Source organism: Cutaneotrichosporon cavernicola, assembly GCF_030864355.1.
Source record: "Cutaneotrichosporon cavernicola HIS019 DNA, chromosome: 4".
NCBI lineage: Eukaryota > Fungi > Basidiomycota > Tremellomycetes > Trichosporonales > Trichosporonaceae > Cutaneotrichosporon > Cutaneotrichosporon cavernicola.
This window is the reverse complement of record NC_083396.1, coordinates 1286024-1304660: the sequence shown is the minus strand read 5'-3', so window position 1 is coordinate 1304660 and position 18637 is coordinate 1286024. Positions and strand designations below refer to the sequence as shown.

General features: G+C 59.4%; 4 protein-coding genes across 4 annotated transcripts; 1 reads left to right on the top strand and 3 right to left on the bottom strand.

Moving 5' to 3' along the window:
- Positions 1 to 1755: 1755 nt before the first annotated feature.
- On the bottom strand, positions 1756 to 5679 carry CcaverHIS019_0405060 (uncharacterized protein; the record flags this gene model as incomplete). The annotated part of the gene is made up of 7 exons (XM_060600349.1): positions 1756 to 1779; positions 1819 to 2106; positions 2146 to 3666; positions 3703 to 4207; positions 4241 to 4399; positions 4443 to 5346; positions 5394 to 5679. The coding sequence occupies 7 exons, from the start codon at positions 5677 to 5679 to the stop codon at positions 1756 to 1758; spliced, it is 3687 nt and encodes a 1228-aa protein (XP_060456951.1).
- Positions 5680 to 7504: 1825 nt separating this feature from the next.
- Positions 7505 to 12985, top strand: CcaverHIS019_0405050 (uncharacterized protein; the record flags this gene model as incomplete). The annotated part of the gene is made up of 5 exons (XM_060600348.1): positions 7505 to 8899; positions 8943 to 9558; positions 9593 to 9840; positions 9875 to 12194; positions 12231 to 12985. 5 exons carry the CDS (start codon positions 7505 to 7507, stop codon positions 12983 to 12985), a joined length of 5334 nt encoding a protein of 1777 aa, XP_060456950.1.
- Positions 12986 to 13087: 102 nt separating this feature from the next.
- PMT4 (uncharacterized protein) lies at positions 13088 to 15908 on the bottom strand (the record flags this gene model as incomplete). The annotated part of the gene is made up of 6 exons (XM_060600347.1): positions 13088 to 14436; positions 14471 to 14584; positions 14623 to 14806; positions 14839 to 15110; positions 15170 to 15620; positions 15822 to 15908. The coding sequence occupies 6 exons, from the start codon at positions 15906 to 15908 to the stop codon at positions 13088 to 13090; spliced, it is 2457 nt and encodes an 818-aa protein (XP_060456949.1).
- Positions 15909 to 16476: 568 nt separating this feature from the next.
- Positions 16477 to 18343, bottom strand: CcaverHIS019_0405030 (uncharacterized protein; the record flags this gene model as incomplete). The annotated part of the gene is made up of 3 exons (XM_060600346.1): positions 16477 to 17813; positions 17845 to 18132; positions 18166 to 18343. 3 exons carry the CDS (start codon positions 18341 to 18343, stop codon positions 16477 to 16479), a joined length of 1803 nt encoding a protein of 600 aa, XP_060456948.1.
- Between the last annotated feature and the right edge of the window lie 294 nt (positions 18344 to 18637).

Here is an 18637-nt window from a genome sequence, read left to right as displayed (position 1 = left end):
TACTTTGCGTAAGTCTCCGTGCTTTTCGTGTGGACTAGTCTACGACGTGCTCATACCATCTCTGTCGGCCGTTGCGCAACCTGTGTGGTTGCCGATCTGGCATCTCGCATGGCGGACTAGTGTGCATCAGCAAGGCTGCCGCGCTATCGACGTTGCAGCAACACCCTTCCTGTCACGTTGGTAACAGCAGTAGCGCTCCTAGACTGTGCACTTTCCGGGTCTCAGGTTGATCTACTCTCTCTACTCTATCGTCTCACTCTCTCACTCTCTCACTCTCTTACTCTCACTCCCCCACTCTCACTCTCTTACTCTCACTCTCTCACTCTCTCACTCTCTCACTCTCTCACTCTCTCACTCTCTCACTCTCTCACTCTCTCACTCTCTCACTCTCTCACTCTCTCACTCTCTCACTCTCTCACTCTCTCACTCTCTCACTCTCTCACTCTCTCACTCTCTCACTCTCTCACTCTCTCACTCTCTCACTCTCTCACTCTCTCACTCTCTCGCGACGCCAATACGCTCGGTATGCAGGGCGCCAATAGACCCGTCGCCGTGATTCTGGACGAACACCTCGGGCGTCCGCCATTGCGCGGGCGAAGGACATGAACGCGTGCGACCCGCGCGCCGTAGTATTCCAGTCGGCGGTTATGGTTGACGTTAAACATCTGGGAAATCAAAATTCACAAAATACTTGTCGCTCTCCCGGCCATGGTCCAGAATCAGATCGGGCCAGTCCTTGAGTCTCGGCGCGCACGGAAATTCGGTCTTGGCAAACCCCCCATCGGGGAGCTATCATAAGAGAGATGGCGTCCTGCTTACATCCGCCCATGACTTTGCGCGCGACGGGTTCGCACGGGTTGTGAATGGCACCACAGACGGTCCGGTCGGGATATTGTCGACCATGAACCGCTGTGCGGTGCCGCTTTGATTATCTTCTTGGCTTGGGATACTTAGCCAGGCGCTGGGTGAGGGTTGGCCGCGAGAGCGCGACGGTTATGAGCCACTCGTAGAGACCGATCCCGATTGAGTTGAGATAGAGTGTGACGCGGCCAGTTGGGAGAGGAGGAAACGCCGCGAATATGAGCGGTAGGGGAGGAGGAACCGGGCAGTGGAGGGATGTTATGGGAGAGGGATCGGTCGAGGAGTGCCGATTGCCCAAGACGGTTCCCAGGACGACGACGGTGAGCGGGAGCTGGCACTTGAGGAGGGGGATGAGGGTGGTGAGGTGGTGCGGGTAGAACTTGAGGTTGGAGGATATCTTGGCTACTGTCAAATTGACGACAACGTGCAAGAGCGAGGGCAATGAGCACGATATATCTGACTCGGACGTGGGCTCGCCTTCCATTCTCTATTTAATGATGTCTGCCGTAGAGCTTTTCAAGAAATATTCCGCGTTTCGTCATCGGTCTGCTGCCCGCAGTGCTTACTCGGAGGCGAAGTGGAATATGTGCACGTATGGCCGAATCAAGAGCAAGGTGGAAGTCCTCCTTCGCACGGTTCACCTCGGCGTTTGAATGACTTGGAGCGGTCAGCTTCGATACTTTGTCAGCGGTCAGGGTCAGTGCCAGTCGCGAGAGACCTTCACCCTCGGCGCCCTGCACCACACACAGCGTCCTGGGTCTGGGGCGCACAACCACTCGTTCGTGCACACGTAGCTCGCACTACCTACAGTACAGTATTTGCATGGATTAGTCGTAGAATCGTGCCAAACATCGTTCCCTCTAGCCAGTCTACAGACTCGCGCGCACTGAGACGTTAAATCTCCTCGTCGGGCTCCACCTAATGTCAGCGAATTCGGTCAGCAGAGAAACCACACACATCGTCAGGGGCGTTGGGCGCGTCAGCGACATCGCGTCTCGCGACCTCGGCGCGCAGCTGCGAGAGCGTGTCCTCGAGCTGCGCAATGTGCGCGGTGCGCGGAGAGCCGTCCGTGCCCGCCGTAAGCTGGCGGACCTTGGCCAGCGCGCTTGTCTTCTCAGCACGCTCCGCCTTGAGCTGGTCCTGCAGACCCGCTACGTTGTCGTTGGAATTGGCGAGCGCGGAGGCGTGGTCGTTGCGCAGCTCCTCCATCGCCCGCTCAAACTCAGTTCGGTTCATCTCGAGCATCTGGTGTCAGCGGGAACCGCTCGACATCGCGGAGCTTACCAGGTTCATGCCCTCAAGCTCGTCGGTGCGCGCCTCGAGCTCCTTGCGGAGCTGAACAACTTCGCTCGGGCTGCCGGCACGCTTGGTGGGCGATGCGGGTGGCGAGCGCTTCGTCTGCGCAAGCTGCATATCGAGGTTCTCGATCTTGATGAGCAGCTGTGAGTTCATCGTCTCGGAGTCGCTGAGACGCACACGCGCAGCCTCGAGCTCCTTGTTCGTCGACGCGGTCGACGCACGGGACTCCTCTAGCTTCTTTGCAGCAGTAGCCTGGGACGAGCGGAAGTCCTCGAGCTCCTTGGCAGCAGTGGCGGTGGAGACGCGGGCCTCCTCGAGCTCCTTGGCGGTGGTAGCCTGAGCAGCACGCGACGCCTGGAGCTCCTTGCTCGCGGCAGCCTGGGCGGCACGCACGTCCTCGAGCTCCTTGACCAGCGCGGCCTGCGCAGACTGCACGGTCTCCAGCTCCTTGGTCGACGCCTCGATTTCCTTCGTGTGGGAAGCTTTGAGCGCCTCGAGCTCTTTCTCGCTGGCAACCTTGAGTGCCTCAGCCTCCTTCGCGTGTGCGGCCTTGAGATCCTCGAGCTCCTTGCTGGCGGACTCGTGCTTGTTGGTAGTGGCGGCCAGCTCATTTGTGACCGACTCGTGCTCACCGAGCGACGCTGCGAGCTGGGACTGGAGCTTTTCGACCAGCTTGGCTCCAGCCGCCTTGGCCTCCTCTACCTCCTTGGCGTGCTCGGCGGCGAGCGCCTTCTTCGCCTCATCGTGCTCGGTGTTGAGGGTCTTGACCTTGTCGGCGAGTGTCTTCTCGCCAGACTCAGTAGCCGCAGCGACGGCCGTGGCGAGCTTTGCTGCATGCTCAGTGGCGAGGGTCTCGAGTTCCTTGACGTGAGAGGCTGCCGAGCCCTCACCGTTCTCCTTCAGGCCCTCGATGTCGCGAATAAGAGCACCGACCTTGGCTTCGTGCTCCTTCTTAAGCTCCGAGAGCTCCGCAGAGAGCGTAGCGACCTTGCTGTCATGCTCCGCCTTCGCCACTTCAACAGCTGACTTGTGCTCGGCCGTCGCCTTCTCCTGAGCCTCACGAACGCTAACGGCGAGCTTGTCCCCGTGCTCAGTCTTGGCCGCCTTCAGCTGCTGCTCGAGCCCAGCGATGGTGGCCTTGAGAGCCTCGATCTGTGACCCAGTGGAAGACTCGGCGTCGCGCAGGCCTGCAGCTTCCTTCTCTGCGGCGTCCGCCTTCGCCTGGGCAGCGTCACGTGCAGCGACCGCCTCGGCGAGCTCCTTGCGGAGCTTCTCGGCAGTGTCGTCCTGGGCACCTGACGCCTCGGCAAGCGACGCCTTGGTCTTCTCCTCGGCCTCCTTCAGCTGCACCTCGAGCTTGGTCACGGCCTCCTTGGACGATGCCTCTGACTCCCGGAGCTCGGCAAGCGTGTCCGACGCCTCCACATGCTTTAACACAAGGGCCTCGTGGGATGATTTGAGGGCAGCGTGGGCGTCCACCAGGGTGGTGTGCTCGGACTTGAGGGCCTGGCGTCAGTTCCAGTCAGCGTGGTTGGTGCGTACCTTGATCTCGGACGCGTAGGTCTCGGCCGAGGCGACAGACTTGTTGAGCGACTCCTTGGTCGACGTGCTGTGGGCGAGGTGCAACTCGAGCTCGCTCTTGAGTGATGCGCGCTCCGTGTTCCATGCAGCAAGCTCCTCACCGAGCTTCTTGCGCTCGCCGTCGAGATTGACCTGGAGTTCGGCATTCTCCTCCTGCAGGTCCCTGAACTTGCCCTCGAGCGACACGGCGCCGGCCATGCTCTTCTCGGCCTCCTCCGCGCCCTCGGCGATCTCATCCTCGAGCTTCTTCTTGAGGAGCTCAAGCTTTGCGACCTTGGCCTCGAGCGTAGCGTTCTCCTCCTTGACCTTGGCGGCGAAAGCCTCGTACTCCTTGACCTTGCCAGCGAGCTCGGCCTGGAGCGACTCGAGAGTAGCGGCAACAGAGGTCTTTGCGGATACAGCCTCAGAGAGCTCGACGTCAAGGGCCTTGACCTGGTTCTCGAACTCTTCGTGAGCCGTAGTCAACCTGCATTAGAGACGAAGTGAAAGGTCCACTCACTCCTTGATCTTAGCCTCGTGCTCGGCGACAAGCGACGCACGTGAGCTGGTCGACTCTTCGAGGCTGCGAGAGTGAGTGTGCTCCAGCTCGGCGAGCTTGTTAGAGGTGTCTGCGTGGGCCTTCTGTGCGGCGGAGTATTCATCGGTCAGCTGCACCAGCCTGGAGTCAGTAACGCGGCCCACATGAAGCCGTGCGTACGCACTTGGCCTCCAACTCGTCGCGCTTCGCCTCCAGTTCAGCGGTCTTGCCTTTGAGCGCCGCCTTCTCCTCTCCAAACTGCTTCGCGCTGGCCTCCGCGGCCTCGGCGAGTTTGACCTCCAGGTTGACCTTCTCCTCGGCGATCTTGGCCTCGAGAGCAGCGTGCTGCTCCTCAAACTTCTTGGTGATCTCGTCGATGCGAGCCTGCACTTCGGCTTCGGTGGCGACCTTGCGAGCGACAGTGGCGACCGAGGTAGTCGACGCGAGGCTGGCGCGGGGCCGCACCGAAGAGGACGCCGTTGTGGCATGCCGAGCGGTGGTGCGGGCGGACGCAGAAGCAGTGGAGACGGACAGGGAGGCACGAGGACGCGCAACAGGCTTAGCGGCAGCAGCAGAGGCCGCAGGGGCAGTAGCAGTGCGGGCGGAGGGGGTCGAAGCGACAGACGCAAGGTCACGCGCAGGAGGGGTAGACGTAGACACACGTGCGCCACTTGCGGTAGCTGCCGCAGCCTGGCGCGCCTCGCGCGCTTCCCGCATCTTCTGCACAGCGGCGCTCGATGCAGAGATGGTCGTGCGGCCAGGGCCAGAGGCAGAAGTCGGCTTGGTGACTGCCAGTCTGGTGCGGGCGGCCGTTGCGGTAGAGGGGGCCGCAGTGCCCGTGCGCGCCTTGGGCGCCGGAGTTGTCGACGATGCCAGGGGTCGGACTCTGGCGACACGCGGCGATCCTGGACCGGTCGATGACGACGAGGCCGTCTTGGGACGAGTAGGCTGCGCACCTGGGCCAGTGTTGCCTGTGCGCGCGGCCGAGGCCGCCGTCGGCGCCGTTAATGGCTTACGGTTGGCGAGCGAGACGCGAGGTGCGTCGGGCTTGGTGGCCTTGCGCGTTGGGGCGACAGCCTTTGGCGATGCTGAGCGTCAGCATACGCAACTGCGATGGGGAAAGATCGGCACTGACCACCAAACACACCGCTCTTGAGAACCTTGTTGACCCCACCCTCCTTTGCGTCGACAGCGGGGCCGTTCTCCTTGTCCTCGCCGTCGCGACCCCCCTCGGTCACATCGTCTGGGACGTCGGTGGTGGTGGTGGTCTGCTCGTCATCTGCGATCTCGCTAAAGTCGGCAACCGACGTGTTATTGTCATCGCCGAGGTAGTCGTGGAGGACAGACCCCTGGCTCTCTGTGAGGGAGGGCTGGGAGTGGTGTCCGTGGTCGAGCGATGGGGAAGCTGCGGCGACGGACATGATGGCAGTGGAGGGTTGTGTCCCCAGTGGGAGGATGTGAGTGGGTAGCCCGCTGGTCAAGCAGGGAGGGACTTGGTGTGTTTGAGGTTGGGGCAGAGAGTGTACAGATTGTACAAAATACAGATATGAGATGGGGTTGGTGTATGGGGGAGGGGGAAGGAGTGAGAAGGAAGGAAGGAAGGGGGGGGGGAAGGTGACCAAAGGGTTGCCAGAGAGTGTAAGAGAGTGATGGAGAGTGAGAGCGAGTAAGAAATCAGATGACCCAAGGAGATCAAGTGGTTGTGCGTTGTGGGGGTTGTGCGTTGTGCGCTGTGCTTGGTGCGTGGTGGTGTGAAAGCGTGTACGGTGCGCGGTTCGTAATGCGTAATGCGTGTTGCGCGTAGTGCATGGATCCCCTTCCCCTATCTAATCCTAACCATCCTATGGTGGACAGCGTTAAGAGCTTGGAAGCGTGGAAGCCTTGAAGGAACCACCCCATGGCCCACGGGCCATGCGATGTGTAGAATCGAATCACCTGAATGGGCGATTGCACCGCGTCAACCATCAAAATGGCATCCCGACGCGCTGTCCTCCGGTTTCCCTGGAATCCTAGAATCCTAGAATCCTAGAATCCTAGAATCCTAGAATCCTAGAATCCTCCCACTCGCGCCACTCGAGCCTTTTTTACAGGAATCTCCATAAATTGATGCCGTTGATGGTCTTCATGCTCCAGCTTGCCAGCAGATCAGCATAATGCCTGTAAGCTGAAGGGCTGTGGCTCCGCTGCCGTCAATTAGAACAGGAAGTCGCGCTGCCCTCACCCCCACACTCACACGCAGAGTCTCACTTGTCACTGGAGCCCGACTCGGTCACCCAGGGATGCAGGGTCTTGATCCAAGTGAAACGGATCCACGTCCCGTCCCTCAAATCAGGCAGGCATGTTCATTCCCTAAGCTCAAGATCCCGTGGTGCTCATCGTGTCTGCCCCACTCTGGGGATACTCTGGGAACGTAACTCAGCTGCCCCACTCTTATTTATTGACGTGTTATTTGTCTGTCAAAATGAGATCTTGTTTTTGAAAATTGCCCGAAGCGGTCGCTTGGTGATAGGTTTGATCCCGAGCTGTACCGCGAAGGTAGACCAAGGGAGACAATTAGGCTCTCCTGAGAGGGTGAGAGAGGGATGAGGGTGAGTGACATTGCTGGAGTCAAGACAAGACATTTCAACGAGGAACGAAAGAGACCTGCGAACTTGGCGGTCAAGTGGCAAGTTGTACTCACTCTTGAGTACCAAGGGCAATGGGCCACTGGGACGTAATACAGTATCAACCGAATTGAAAGAACGGAGGGAGGAGAAAGAAACAAATCTAGATGCTACATTGCTGGACACAGCTTACTACTTGGAGATAGAGATGCATTCAGTTAAACCCATTCTAGTAGTGATCATATAGATTAGACTCGCCTCGCGCCTCCCATCTGTACTCGCTCACTGCCGTTTTTGATACTTGTCAACATCATCCATCCTCACCTCCATCACAATCCCCCCGAACCTCCTAAATCGGCCACGACTAGTGTACATCAAGCTGTTGTTCTCACTCTGAATCCCATCTCTATTTCGTCTCTCCATCACAATCATCTCCGTCATCTCTTAACCACCTTTTATCGATCGTTCACGCTCTCTCACCTGCAACTGCGTTCCCAACATAACGAGGTTTGCCCTTTGCGGCGGTGGTCACTCTTTCGATACTTGATCATCTTCCCTACAACACCTCCACCCATTCATCCACCCACATCCAAATCCAATCTGCATTGTCCAACTTCTCCATCCTTCAATATCCTGCCCCATCATGGCGGCCCCCGCAAGACCCAACAAGTGGTCGGCCACCGCTTCACCGAAAGGGCCTTCCACACCGTCATCGGATAGCGGACGCTCACTGCGCCGCTCACCCCAGAAGCCCCAGACTCCAGGCCGCGCCACTCGCTCATCCGCCGCCGCTAACGATCCGTCCTCGGACTTGGCCTCCCAGAGTAAACCGCAGACACCAGTGCCACCGGCCTCGCAGCCGCCCAAGAAGCGCAAACCCGTCTTCGTCTCGTGCGTCAACTTTCCCCAGGGCGGCCCAGTGCCGGCGCCAGTCGTCAAGACAGAGCAGGAGCTGCAGCGCAGTCAGCGCAAGTCGAAGCAGGACGCAATCTCAAAGCTGGACCGTGCTGGCACACCATCCACCACCCCTGTCCCTACCGGCCCAGCTGCAACGTCCTTTGTGCCGCCACCACAGGCGCCCGCGGGCCCAGGTGTCCAGCGCAACCCTCTGAAGCGACCGCGGGTGGTCAACCCACCCTTTGACATCAACTCTGTTCGTACCTCGGCGCCGGCGTCTTCCAGCGAAGAACCACGTCTGTTCGACCTTCCCACATGTCCATCTTATCATCCCACAGCTACCGAGTTCACAAATCCCATGGCATACATCGAGTCTATTGCCCCCGAGGCCAAAAAGTATGGCATCTGCAAGATCATCCCGCCAGAAGGATGGCAAATGCCCTTCATGCTCGAGACCGACCATTTCCGATTCACGACTCGCCTCCAGCGCCTCAACTCGATCGAAGCTGCATCCCGCGCCAAGATCAATTTCCTTGAGCAACTGAGCATGTTCCACAAACAGCAGGGGGACGCTACGGCGTACATTCCAAGAATCGAGCACCGCCTATTGGACCTCTGGTCGTTAAGGAAAGAGGTGAACAAGGTCGGTGGCGTGGACGAGGTCAACCGTCTCAAAGCGTGGGCAAAGATCACAGTCGACCTCGGATATCAGGCTACAGCGACACCACAGGTCAAGGCTGCGTACCTCAAGATAGTACTGCCGTTTGAAAACTGGGCACTGCGGGCAAAGTCGTTCCCAGAATCGCCACCCGGGTCTGCACCAGGAAGCGCGATTAAGACCGCCCGCAGCACCACCCACAACAGCCCATCCACTCCGACCGCCAACGGCAGGATGACGGGGATGCGGACTTCCCCTCGCTCCCGCGGCTCACACTTGACCGCTATGACCGCAGGCCCTGAAGCGGGCCCTTCCTCAGCAGGCCGCAACGGTGCACTCGCGACCCCCGCCAAGATCAAACTCAAGGTACCCGGCTTCCACACCAGCAGCCACGGCAGCGACAGCGAGCTAAGCGAGGAAGAGTCGTCACGCGCATCCACGTCAGCAACCCCAGACGACCCGCTCAAGTACGAGAAGGGCGATGTGAGTATTTGCTGACAGCTTGTGAACCAGCTGACATATGTAGGTCTGTGAGATTTGTGGGGTCGGCAACCATGCTCCAAAGATATTGTTGTGCGACGGTTGCGACAGAGGGTTCCACACGTACTGCCTGGATCCACCATTGGCAAGTGTGCCCGAAAACGAATGGTACTGTACTGCTTGTCTCCTCGGCAACGGCGACGATTATGGCTTCGATGAAGGCGAGGAGCACTCATTACCGAGCTTCCAAGCTCGCGATGCGGCGTTCACAGAAGAGTGGTTCACCCGCTATGCCCCTTCCCGCTCCGCGGCCGGTCCTTTGACGCGCCAGATTGGCACTTCAAGTGTCTCGGAGGCGGACGTCGAACGCGAGTTCTGGCGCCTGGTCGAGAGCCAAGACGACACTGTCGAGGTAGAGTATGGTGCAGACGTTCACTCGACAACGCACGGGAGCGCGGCTCCCACATTAGAAACCTTCCCCAACCATCCGTACTCGAATGACCAATGGAACCTCAACAACATGCCCATCGTCCAGGACTCGCTGCTGCGGTACATCAAGTCGGACATTTCGGGAATGACGGTACCCTGGATCTACGTGGGCATGCTCTTCTCGGCATTCTGCTGGCACAACGAGGACCACTACACTTACAGTGTCAACTACAGTGAGTGCCTGAAACGATTTATACTAAATCCCAGTGTTCTGGGGCGAGACCAAGACTTGGTACGGCATTCCAGGCGGCAGCGCGGACAAGTTCGAGGAAGCGATCAAGCGCGAGGCACCAGAGCTCTTTGAGCGCCAACCAGCACTTCTTTACCAGCTGGTCACGATGATGAACCCCGGCCGCTTACGCGACCAGGGCGTGGACGTGTACGCCTGCGACCAGCGGCCAAACGAGTTTGTCATCACCTTCCCGAAGGCTTACCACTGCGGGTTCAACCATGGTGTAAGTGCGAGCTCACGTCAAGGCTAATTTTCAGCTCAACTTCAACGAGGCGGTCAACTTTGCACTGCCAGACTGGCTCAAGGATGGCCACGATTCGGTCAGGCGCTACGCCGAGCACGCCAAGCCGCCCGTCTTCTCTCATGAGGAACTCTTGATCACCATTACTCTCTACACGGACACCATCAAAACGGCTCTGTGGCTCCAGGACAATCTGCGCCGCATGCTGGACGAGGAATCATCTGGGCGCCGCAAGCTGAGAGAGCAATTGCCAGGCATCAGCGAGGTTCTTCACGAGGAGGACGTTCCGGAGGCACAGTACCAGTGCTGCGTGTGCAAGGGCTTCTGCTACTTGTCGCAGGTAACCTGCACCTGCACTGACGCCGTGTCGTGCCTTGACCACTTTGATCTCCTATGCGGCTGTGCCGCTTCGAGCAAGACTTTGCGAATGCGGTACTCTGAAGACCAGCTGCGGGATATCGTTGAAGTCATCGAAGCTCGAGCGGCTCAACCCGAGGCATGGCGACTCCGACTCGACTCACTGCTCGAGACAGCCCGTCCGCAGCTCAAGAGCATCAAGCAGCTGGTCGCCGATGGGGAGCGCATCCCGTATCCGCTTGAAGGCTTGGGCGAACTCCGCACGTTCTTTCAACGGGCCTCCGCCTGGGTTGATCGCGCAACGGCCATTTTCACTCGGAAGAGCACTGCTCGCCGGCGCAAAGGTCGTCAGAGCGTGCCGGCTCCGGTGGAAGACGACGACATTGACCGCAGCCCGGCTGCGCTTCGCTCCCTCATTGCGGAGGCCGAAACTCTTGCGTTCGACACCGCCGAGATTGGCCAGCTTAGGCAAGTTGTTGGCCAGATGGGTCAGTTCGAGCAGGACGCCACCGACATTCTCTCCAAGTCTGACGACAACCTCCACTACGAGACCTGCAGGACCGCCTTAATCCTGGGCGAGAGCCTAAACCTCGACTTGCCAATTGTTTCGCAGCTCCGCACCGTCGTGAACCGCCTGCGGTGGTTCCGCAAAATCGATGAGGAGGTCGACGACCGCACCGTTCAGTACTCCGATATTCTTCACTTGCTCGATGAGGCCACGGAGTTTGGCGTGTCTGACAGCCACCCACATGTCATCGAGCTCCAGCGCCTCGCGCAGCTCGGGCGCGAGTGGAAACAAGCTGTCGACACGCTTCTTGCGTCCAAGTCGATCTCGATTGACAAGGTATCAGAATTAATCGAAGGTCACGAGTACACGCCAACTTCTGTGGAGACAATGCGGCAACTTGAAAACATTCGCAAGACTGCGACTGGCTGGCAGGTATCGGCGGCGGGGCTGCTGGAGAGCCACGGCTCAGCTGCGAGTGCGCAACGCCTCGTCAAAACTGTCAATACGGCCAATGGTGCTCTCCGTCGCGTCCACATCCCTGAGGTCAAGCAGCTCGCGGACGAGCTCGAACACATCGACGAGTGGCTGCGCTCAATTGCCAAGACGCTCAATGTCTCCGAGAAGAATGTCCACCATTCGCTCAAGACTCTGGTGAGCGAGATTGAGGACCATTTGGCAGAGGATGACGACGCCCCAAATGACGAGCACGCGTGTTTCTGCCGCTCCGCGCCGACCACGAACATGGTCACCTGCCCGATCTGCGAGGGGGCATACCATCCGAAGTGCGTTGGTATCACCGCCAAGTCGGCAGCGGGAATCAAGACGGCTTCTGAGACGTTCCGGTGCCAGATGTGCGTCAACCTCCAGTACGATGACCGGCCGTCATTCCACAAGCTCGCGCTCCACGTGGACCCCTTGAAGTATACGTTCGCTCTGCATCCGCCCGAGTGGGGCATCATCAAGGATGCCTTGGAGCACACGCTCCGGTATGCGGGACTGGTCATCAAGCTCATCTCCTGGCCCAACGCTCTCTCTCGCAAGGAGGGGCCCGAGATCAGCCATTTGCTTCGCAAGATCTGGACCCTGCCGATCCAGCTCGATGCCTGGAACCACGACACCAATGACGAGGTTGTATTCGAGCACTGGCTGTATCATCGCCTGCGCGAGGTTACTGACACGGCCGGCCTTCCCAAGACGGCCGCTAATGGGCGGACGCGCGCGCGTAAGCCGCGCTTCGATTTCGAGAACACCGCCGCCCACGAGTTCCACTGCATCTGCACCACCGAGCCGCTCGACCACCTCCTGACCGTGCAGTGTGGCAGATGCGAGCAGAGCTTCCACCTCTCGTGCGTCAAGGCGCCGCTCAACCAGGTTCAAAACCCCTCACGCGGTGGCTGGAAGTGTCCCTTCTGTGTTGTCAAGCAGGGCAAGCCAGCCGTGCGCGGCCTCGACCTTCGTGTTCAGATGAAGGGTAAGTCGGCGAACCCGAGACAAGCTGACGCCGCAGACAAGATTGGAACCAACCAGTACATTGACTGGCGGCAGTCGATATTCGTGTACTCGGAGACGCCCATAACTTGCACACTCCCTCCCAACCCCGACGCCGTCACCCTCATTGCCACGCAGTATCACGGTCCTGCCTTACCAGACAACTTTGAACGCCCGACGTGGGTACAGGACAGCGGTGAAGGCCGCAAGCGGCGCAAGACCGACCCCGGTGCAGGTGCAGGTCCGCCTGCCGCTAGCCCGCACCTGCGCCTCATCCCACCACTGGCGCCTGCGTCTACGCCTGTCCAGTCTGGCCCGCAACCACCCGGCTACGCGCCGCTCATCCACCCGTCCGCGACAAACGGTCAGCCCGCAAGCCCAGTCGTCCCCCCGAACCAGCCAGCGCAGAACCAGCGCAACGGCGGGGGCGTGTTCTACGCGACCCACAAACAGGTACCATGGAACGACGCGAACATGTTCTCGTCGTTCCAGTTGCCCATCAACCTGGCCGGACCGAAGGGCGACATTGCAAACGGCCACCCCGCCCCGATGAGCCCTCGCCCACCGCAGCCGGCGCCTGGCCCCTCTATGTCCAGCATGCCCGTCACCATTCCTCCACCCCCTCCTTCCGTGCTCGCCACCGCGCCGTCCGCGTACGTGAACGTCGTGCCCGCCAAGCGCGACTTTCCCAACCCCTCCGGAGCACCGTCAGAGCGGTCCCCGAAGCGCGTAGCTCTGGCGTCTCCCCGCGCCGCCCAGCCACGTACAGAGTAATATCCACACCGTGGCGGACCCCCTTGTTGCCGTAATATATTGTTTGCAGTGTGATGATGCATGTACCTGTATCAACGAGTAGAAGTTCAGAGGGCGTGTAAACTACAAGAGCTCGGGCTCGTCGGACGCGACGTTGTCCGCGCTGTCCGCCTTGTCGACCGCACTGTCCGCCAACTGGTCCTCTGAGCCACCAAACCCATTCGGACCTCCTAGCACCTCGACCCGACCTGGCACCTCGCCCTGGGGAATGTCGACATCGTGCGTGACCTTGGCTTCAAAGTGGAGGGTCCAAGTGTTGAGGAGCTTGCGCGCGCTAACCTGCTCAGAGCTCAGCGGAAGGCCGTACGTGAACGGTGCCTGGTAGAGGAAGCACCCGACAACCGCGGCGGACAGTACGCCAAGCACGATGAGGCCCTTGCGCGAGACGTATGCGCGCGCGGCGGGGCGGAGGCGCGTTCTGGGACCCGCGACGGACATGGGGTAGTTGACCTCCTCGACGAGAATAAAGTTGAGGATGCACCCGGCGACAAGCGCGGAGGCGAGGTGTGCGGGCAGGTAGTGGTGGAGGAAGCGCTGGCGGGCCATCGAGTAGAATGGGAAGTAGTGGAACGCCCATGCGCCGAGGAAGAAGCCCGTGTTGCGGTACATGCGGTTGCGGACATCCTCCTCGATCGGCTCCACGCCGCGGCGACGCGCGATCATGTCCGCGGCGATAATGCCGACGAACACGGACACGGTGATCGCACAGATCCACCAGTCGAGCAGGTTGCCGACCATGTAGATCTGCTGCTGCTGGCCGTTCTCGGTCCAGAAGCTCACACCGTTCAGGCAGAATGGCCACTCAATCGGCGTGCTCGCGTACGGGTGGGACGAGGATAAGCCAGCGTTGTGCTGGAGCATGAGGATCTGGAGCTCCCACCACTTCTTGAAGAAGTTGATGTGGCGCACAGGCTTGTCCTCGACCTTTGCGGTGCGGTTGCGGAAGTCGAGGCCCTGTCCATCCTCGATAATGTCGTTGGCGTACCAGAGCGCGGTGCGGTCGTTGGCGTTCTTGTTCCCATTCACCTCTTGCTGCTCAAACGCCCAGTCTGGGAGCGCCTGCTTGTGCGTCCACAGGAGCACGCGCGTCTTCATGTGCATGACCTTGAAGTGCGAGGCGAGCGTCTTGATCGCCTCACCGTCGTGCGCATCCACCATCTGCAGCTGGAAGAGTGTCTCCTCGCGACGCGCTTCGTCGTCGGTCGACACGGTGGTGAACTCCTGGTTGGTCGGCATTGTCGGTGACGCGACGTCGTGCGTGAGCAGAAGCGTGTTCGTGCCGATGTGGCGGAACTGAACAACGTCGTTGTGACGGACAACACGGCCGCGGCCGTGCGACGGCACCTCGTGCGTCGGGATGATCTGCCAGTGGTTGTTGGTGTCGTTGTGCGAGTAGCACGTGACCTGCTGGCCTGGATGTCAGTTAAGGACGGTGCCGCTACCCACCCTGCGAGCTAATGCGGCTGTCCGGGTACCGCAGAGGGTAGCGCTCGGGGTGCGAGTGGAGGAACTGCTTGGTGTCCTTGTGCATGAGAGTGATGGTGTCGTAGTAGCGGACCTCTGCGCGAGTAAGCCATCAACAAGCTTCAAAAACTCACCCTGGGAGTTCAGGAGCAGCTCGTTGCCAGCAAGCGTCTCCTGGAACGCGGACGACATGAACGTGTCGCCCGGTCCGGAGAACTTGAGGATCTTGAAGTGGACCCAGAAGAAGGAGAGGTAGATGATGAAGGGGACGATGATGAGGCCGATGGTGCGGTAGATAAAGTGACGCCAGAAGTAGGACTGATGTCAGCTATGGAGGTCTACGGGCTCACCATGGGGTGTCCGCGCTTTATGTCGAGGATGCCCCAGAGATCCCAGATGACGGCGGAACCGACAGTAAGGAACGTGAAGAGGCCGACCATCTTGCAGCCGAGGGTGCAGGCAAGAGACGCGCCGGTTGCGAGCATCCAGAGCCACCAGTCGCGCCCGAACTCGCGGTAGCGCTGCTGGTGGAACTTGACGTAGCAGAAGAGCGAGACAGCCATGAAGAGGACGAGCGCGGCGTCGAGGAGGATCAGGCGGGTCTGGGTAACGTGGCCGTTGTCTTGGGTGAGTAAGAGGTAGAGCGCAGCGCGGCCTGGCCTGGGTTCGGTTTCAACTTACCGAAGAGAATTAGAAGCGCCGAGAACGCAGCAATAGCGACCGGGTATCCCGACTCGCGCATAGTCGCATACACAACGGGCACAGTCACGGCGCCCATGACTGCGACGAACGCGCGCATGCCGATGTACGGCACATTGTGCTCGGGATACGAGTCGCCAATGTTCGCAAAGTCAAAGCTCCCATCATAGCCGACGAACCAGCCAGAGAGCGCGTTCAACATCTTTGCCAGTGGGGGGTGCACGTCAAAGTAGTACTCGCGTCGGAGGTACTGGCTGGCAAAGCCGCCAAAGTGGACCTCGTCGAACACGACCTCGTCGGGGTGCGCGATACGCCAGAAGCGCACGATGAAGGCTAGTGCAGTGAGGGCCATGCATGTGGCATACGAGGTGATGTGCTCGGAGCGGAGGCGTGACTCGCTTATGGGTAGGCGGGGGTGGATACGGGCGTTGCGCTGGGGTTAGTGGCTGAGCGAGCGCGAGCCAGCGAGTGACAGGAAGGGGAGCGATAGGCCGGGGGGGAGGGAGGGGCGAGGATCGAGGAGGAGAGAGATGGCTGACCGCGGCCATTGGAATAATGCTGCCGAGCATCGCGGCGACGGGTACAGACAACAGTCACGAGGAACGGTGGAGGCGAAACACGAGGCCGCACGCACCTTGAGCTCGTCCGAGTGTGAGCGCTCGACAGTAGGCAGCTCCGGGCTGCCTGACCTGGGACGCCTGAGGCGCGGCTGGACCGACATTGCGAGTGTTAGTCAAGGAGTGTGAGTGTGGTTTGTGGTGGTTGGTGGAAGATGTGGAGGGCAAAGTCGGCGCGTCGGGGAGGCGATCGTGACGTGGCGCGGAGGCAAATGGGACCGGTCCGGCCCGGTTATCATGGCGCTAGTGCATGCATACATGCATACAACTGTTCAGCATGTCTGCGATGGGAATCTGACGAAGCGGCGTCGCTTCTGCCATTCATGGTCATGCCGTTCTTGCTATCTGGCGTGTGTGGGGTCAACGGTGCAGTAAAACAAACAGGCGTCAGATCATCCGATATTATGCCGGGCGACGCATCGTGGCGAATAATTTGGTGGCAACGTTGTCATGCTGTTGTGCACATCATTGTCCGTGCACCCTCGGGATTCATTTTAAGTCGCTGAAGATAACCCAAGACCCGACCAGCAATGAGGAGCAGAGGTCAGCGCTGCGTTCATTTCGCCAGTCTCTCGCTGCAGCTGCAAATTATTTTGAGCGATTTCCTCTGCAGTGATTATATGAGCTCCATGGAACAAGAATTATATTCTATGAGCGTAGAATACGAGACATTTAGACTCCACGCCCCTCCTCCTCCTCAGCCTGTCGCGCGTCGCCATCAGACACAGTCACCGAGTCGCCCTCGGCATTATCGAGCGACTGCTTATCCGTGAGGCGGTGGTCGCTAAGGCCCAGAGAGAACAGGACAAGGAGGCATGAGATGCTAATACCCGCAATGGTAAGGAACCGCTGGACCTCACGGTACGCAATGTCTACCGCCTCGCGTGCCGGTGTTCCGGGCGCGTTGGTTAGGATCCAAGTGAACGGGTCTCCGTACACGTCAGTCGCAATGGCAGTTGCGTTTGCCACGCCGGCGCGTTCGAGGTTGGAACGGAGGTGCTTGGGCATGGTGTTGGTCCAGATTGCGCCTGCGATCGTGTTGCCAATTCCGCTGCCGATGTTGTACGAGCTGTAGTATAGCGACGTGATGGTGGCGGTCCGTTCGTGGCTCACCTCGGCTTGCATTGATGCTTGGGTTGTGTAGGGAACGAAACCGCCCGCAATGCCAAGCACGACTTCAGCACCGACGAGGCCAGCAAAGTCGGACATGGAGTGGCCGCCGCGGTAGCGGATGAGCAGGCCGAAAGCGAGGACGAATAGGAGACTTCCGGCGATTACAAAGGGCTTAAGGCGGCGCACGTGGCGGACCGTCAGACCAAGGATGATGCCAACAATTGTCGAGGTGAACGAGTAGATGTTTGTGACGTAGGTCGACGTCTTAATGTCCTTTCCGAAGGCGACTTGGAGTGTCGTGTACAGGTAGTCGCCTTGGGTGTACCAAGCCGTGTTGAGCATGAGGGCGATGCCAAAGCCGCAGAGGACTGGAAGCTTTCGGAACACGTGGAAGGGCATGAGCGGGTGCGAGGCGAATTTGGCCTCCCAAATAATAAAACAGGGGAACGCGACAACAGCGCCCACCACGAGCGGGGTGATGGTGCGGGCTGTGCGCCACGAGTCCGTGATGCCGCCGGCGAGGGTGAGTGGCACGAGGATCAAGGAAATAGTGGCGGCGAGAAAGAAGAGACCGATAATGTCGGACTGGACGAAGAACTCGCGCCACAGGCGCACACTCAGGATATGCCTGTATGGGTTGGGAACGTCATCCAGAAGACCCTGCTTGTAGGCACGGCGCTCGGCCGAAATGAGCGAGTAGAACAGTGGGATCGTGAGGGCGGGGAGGATGATGGCCCACATCCCGATACCCCACTGCCAGGTAGTGCTCCCCATCACGGCCTCGACAATGTGGCCCGAGACCCATGCGTTGATGATGAATGGCATGGCGGGGATGTAAGAGAAGAAGAGACGGTTGCGGAGGGATGTCGTGTCGGCAATCAAGATCTCGACGAGGACTGGGGTCAGCTTTGATAAGTGGGGACGCACTCATCAGGCCGGAGAAGCCAAACTGGTAGATGATCGTACCGCCCGCGAACGTCTCCATATTCTTCGCGGCGGCCATGACAATCGTACCGACAAGGTAGAAGATGACGGAGAGGAAGAGGACTGAGACACGCCCAAAATAGTCGGAAATCTTGGCGTAGGCCGGCTGCACGGCGGCAGCGACGACAGCGCGGATGACATTCAGCGTGGAAATGAGCGCCTGGTTGTTCCATTCAGCCGTAGCGTAGTTCTGGTAAAAGTAGCGTAATGTGCCGTCGAGGCCGTACGCGTCTGATGTCAGGTACGGACAACGTGGTTACTCACAGGCAACAAAGAAGATGGAGAGGAAGAGCGTCCACTTGTGCCACGAGGTGAAGCAAGACGAAATGGCTTCGATGCGGCGCACGCCGGGCGACTTTTCGTCCACGACGACGTCGGACATGTCGGCACCCAGCTCGGCAGCCTTGCCAGCCTTGCCAGGCTTGTCATATAGTTCTGCCATGTTAAAGAGTGTGGTTAGGTGGGGCTGGTCGACGAGCGACGGCACTTCTTAAGTACCTTGGAGTGAAAATATGTCTGTGACTGTGGCCCTACAGGGTGAGTTGTGTCTCGTGAGCTGTGTGCGGACCCGAAAGTTATCTGATAAAACTGATTCAACCTTGGCCTAGACAATCCATGACGACCGCCCTGGTTTGACCACTAGGGAACATGTTGTTGTCCACATGGGATCAAGGCTGATGGACAGTGATTCGGCCGATCCAGTCGGCGAGGTTCTAGCAGGAATGTAGAAAGCTTA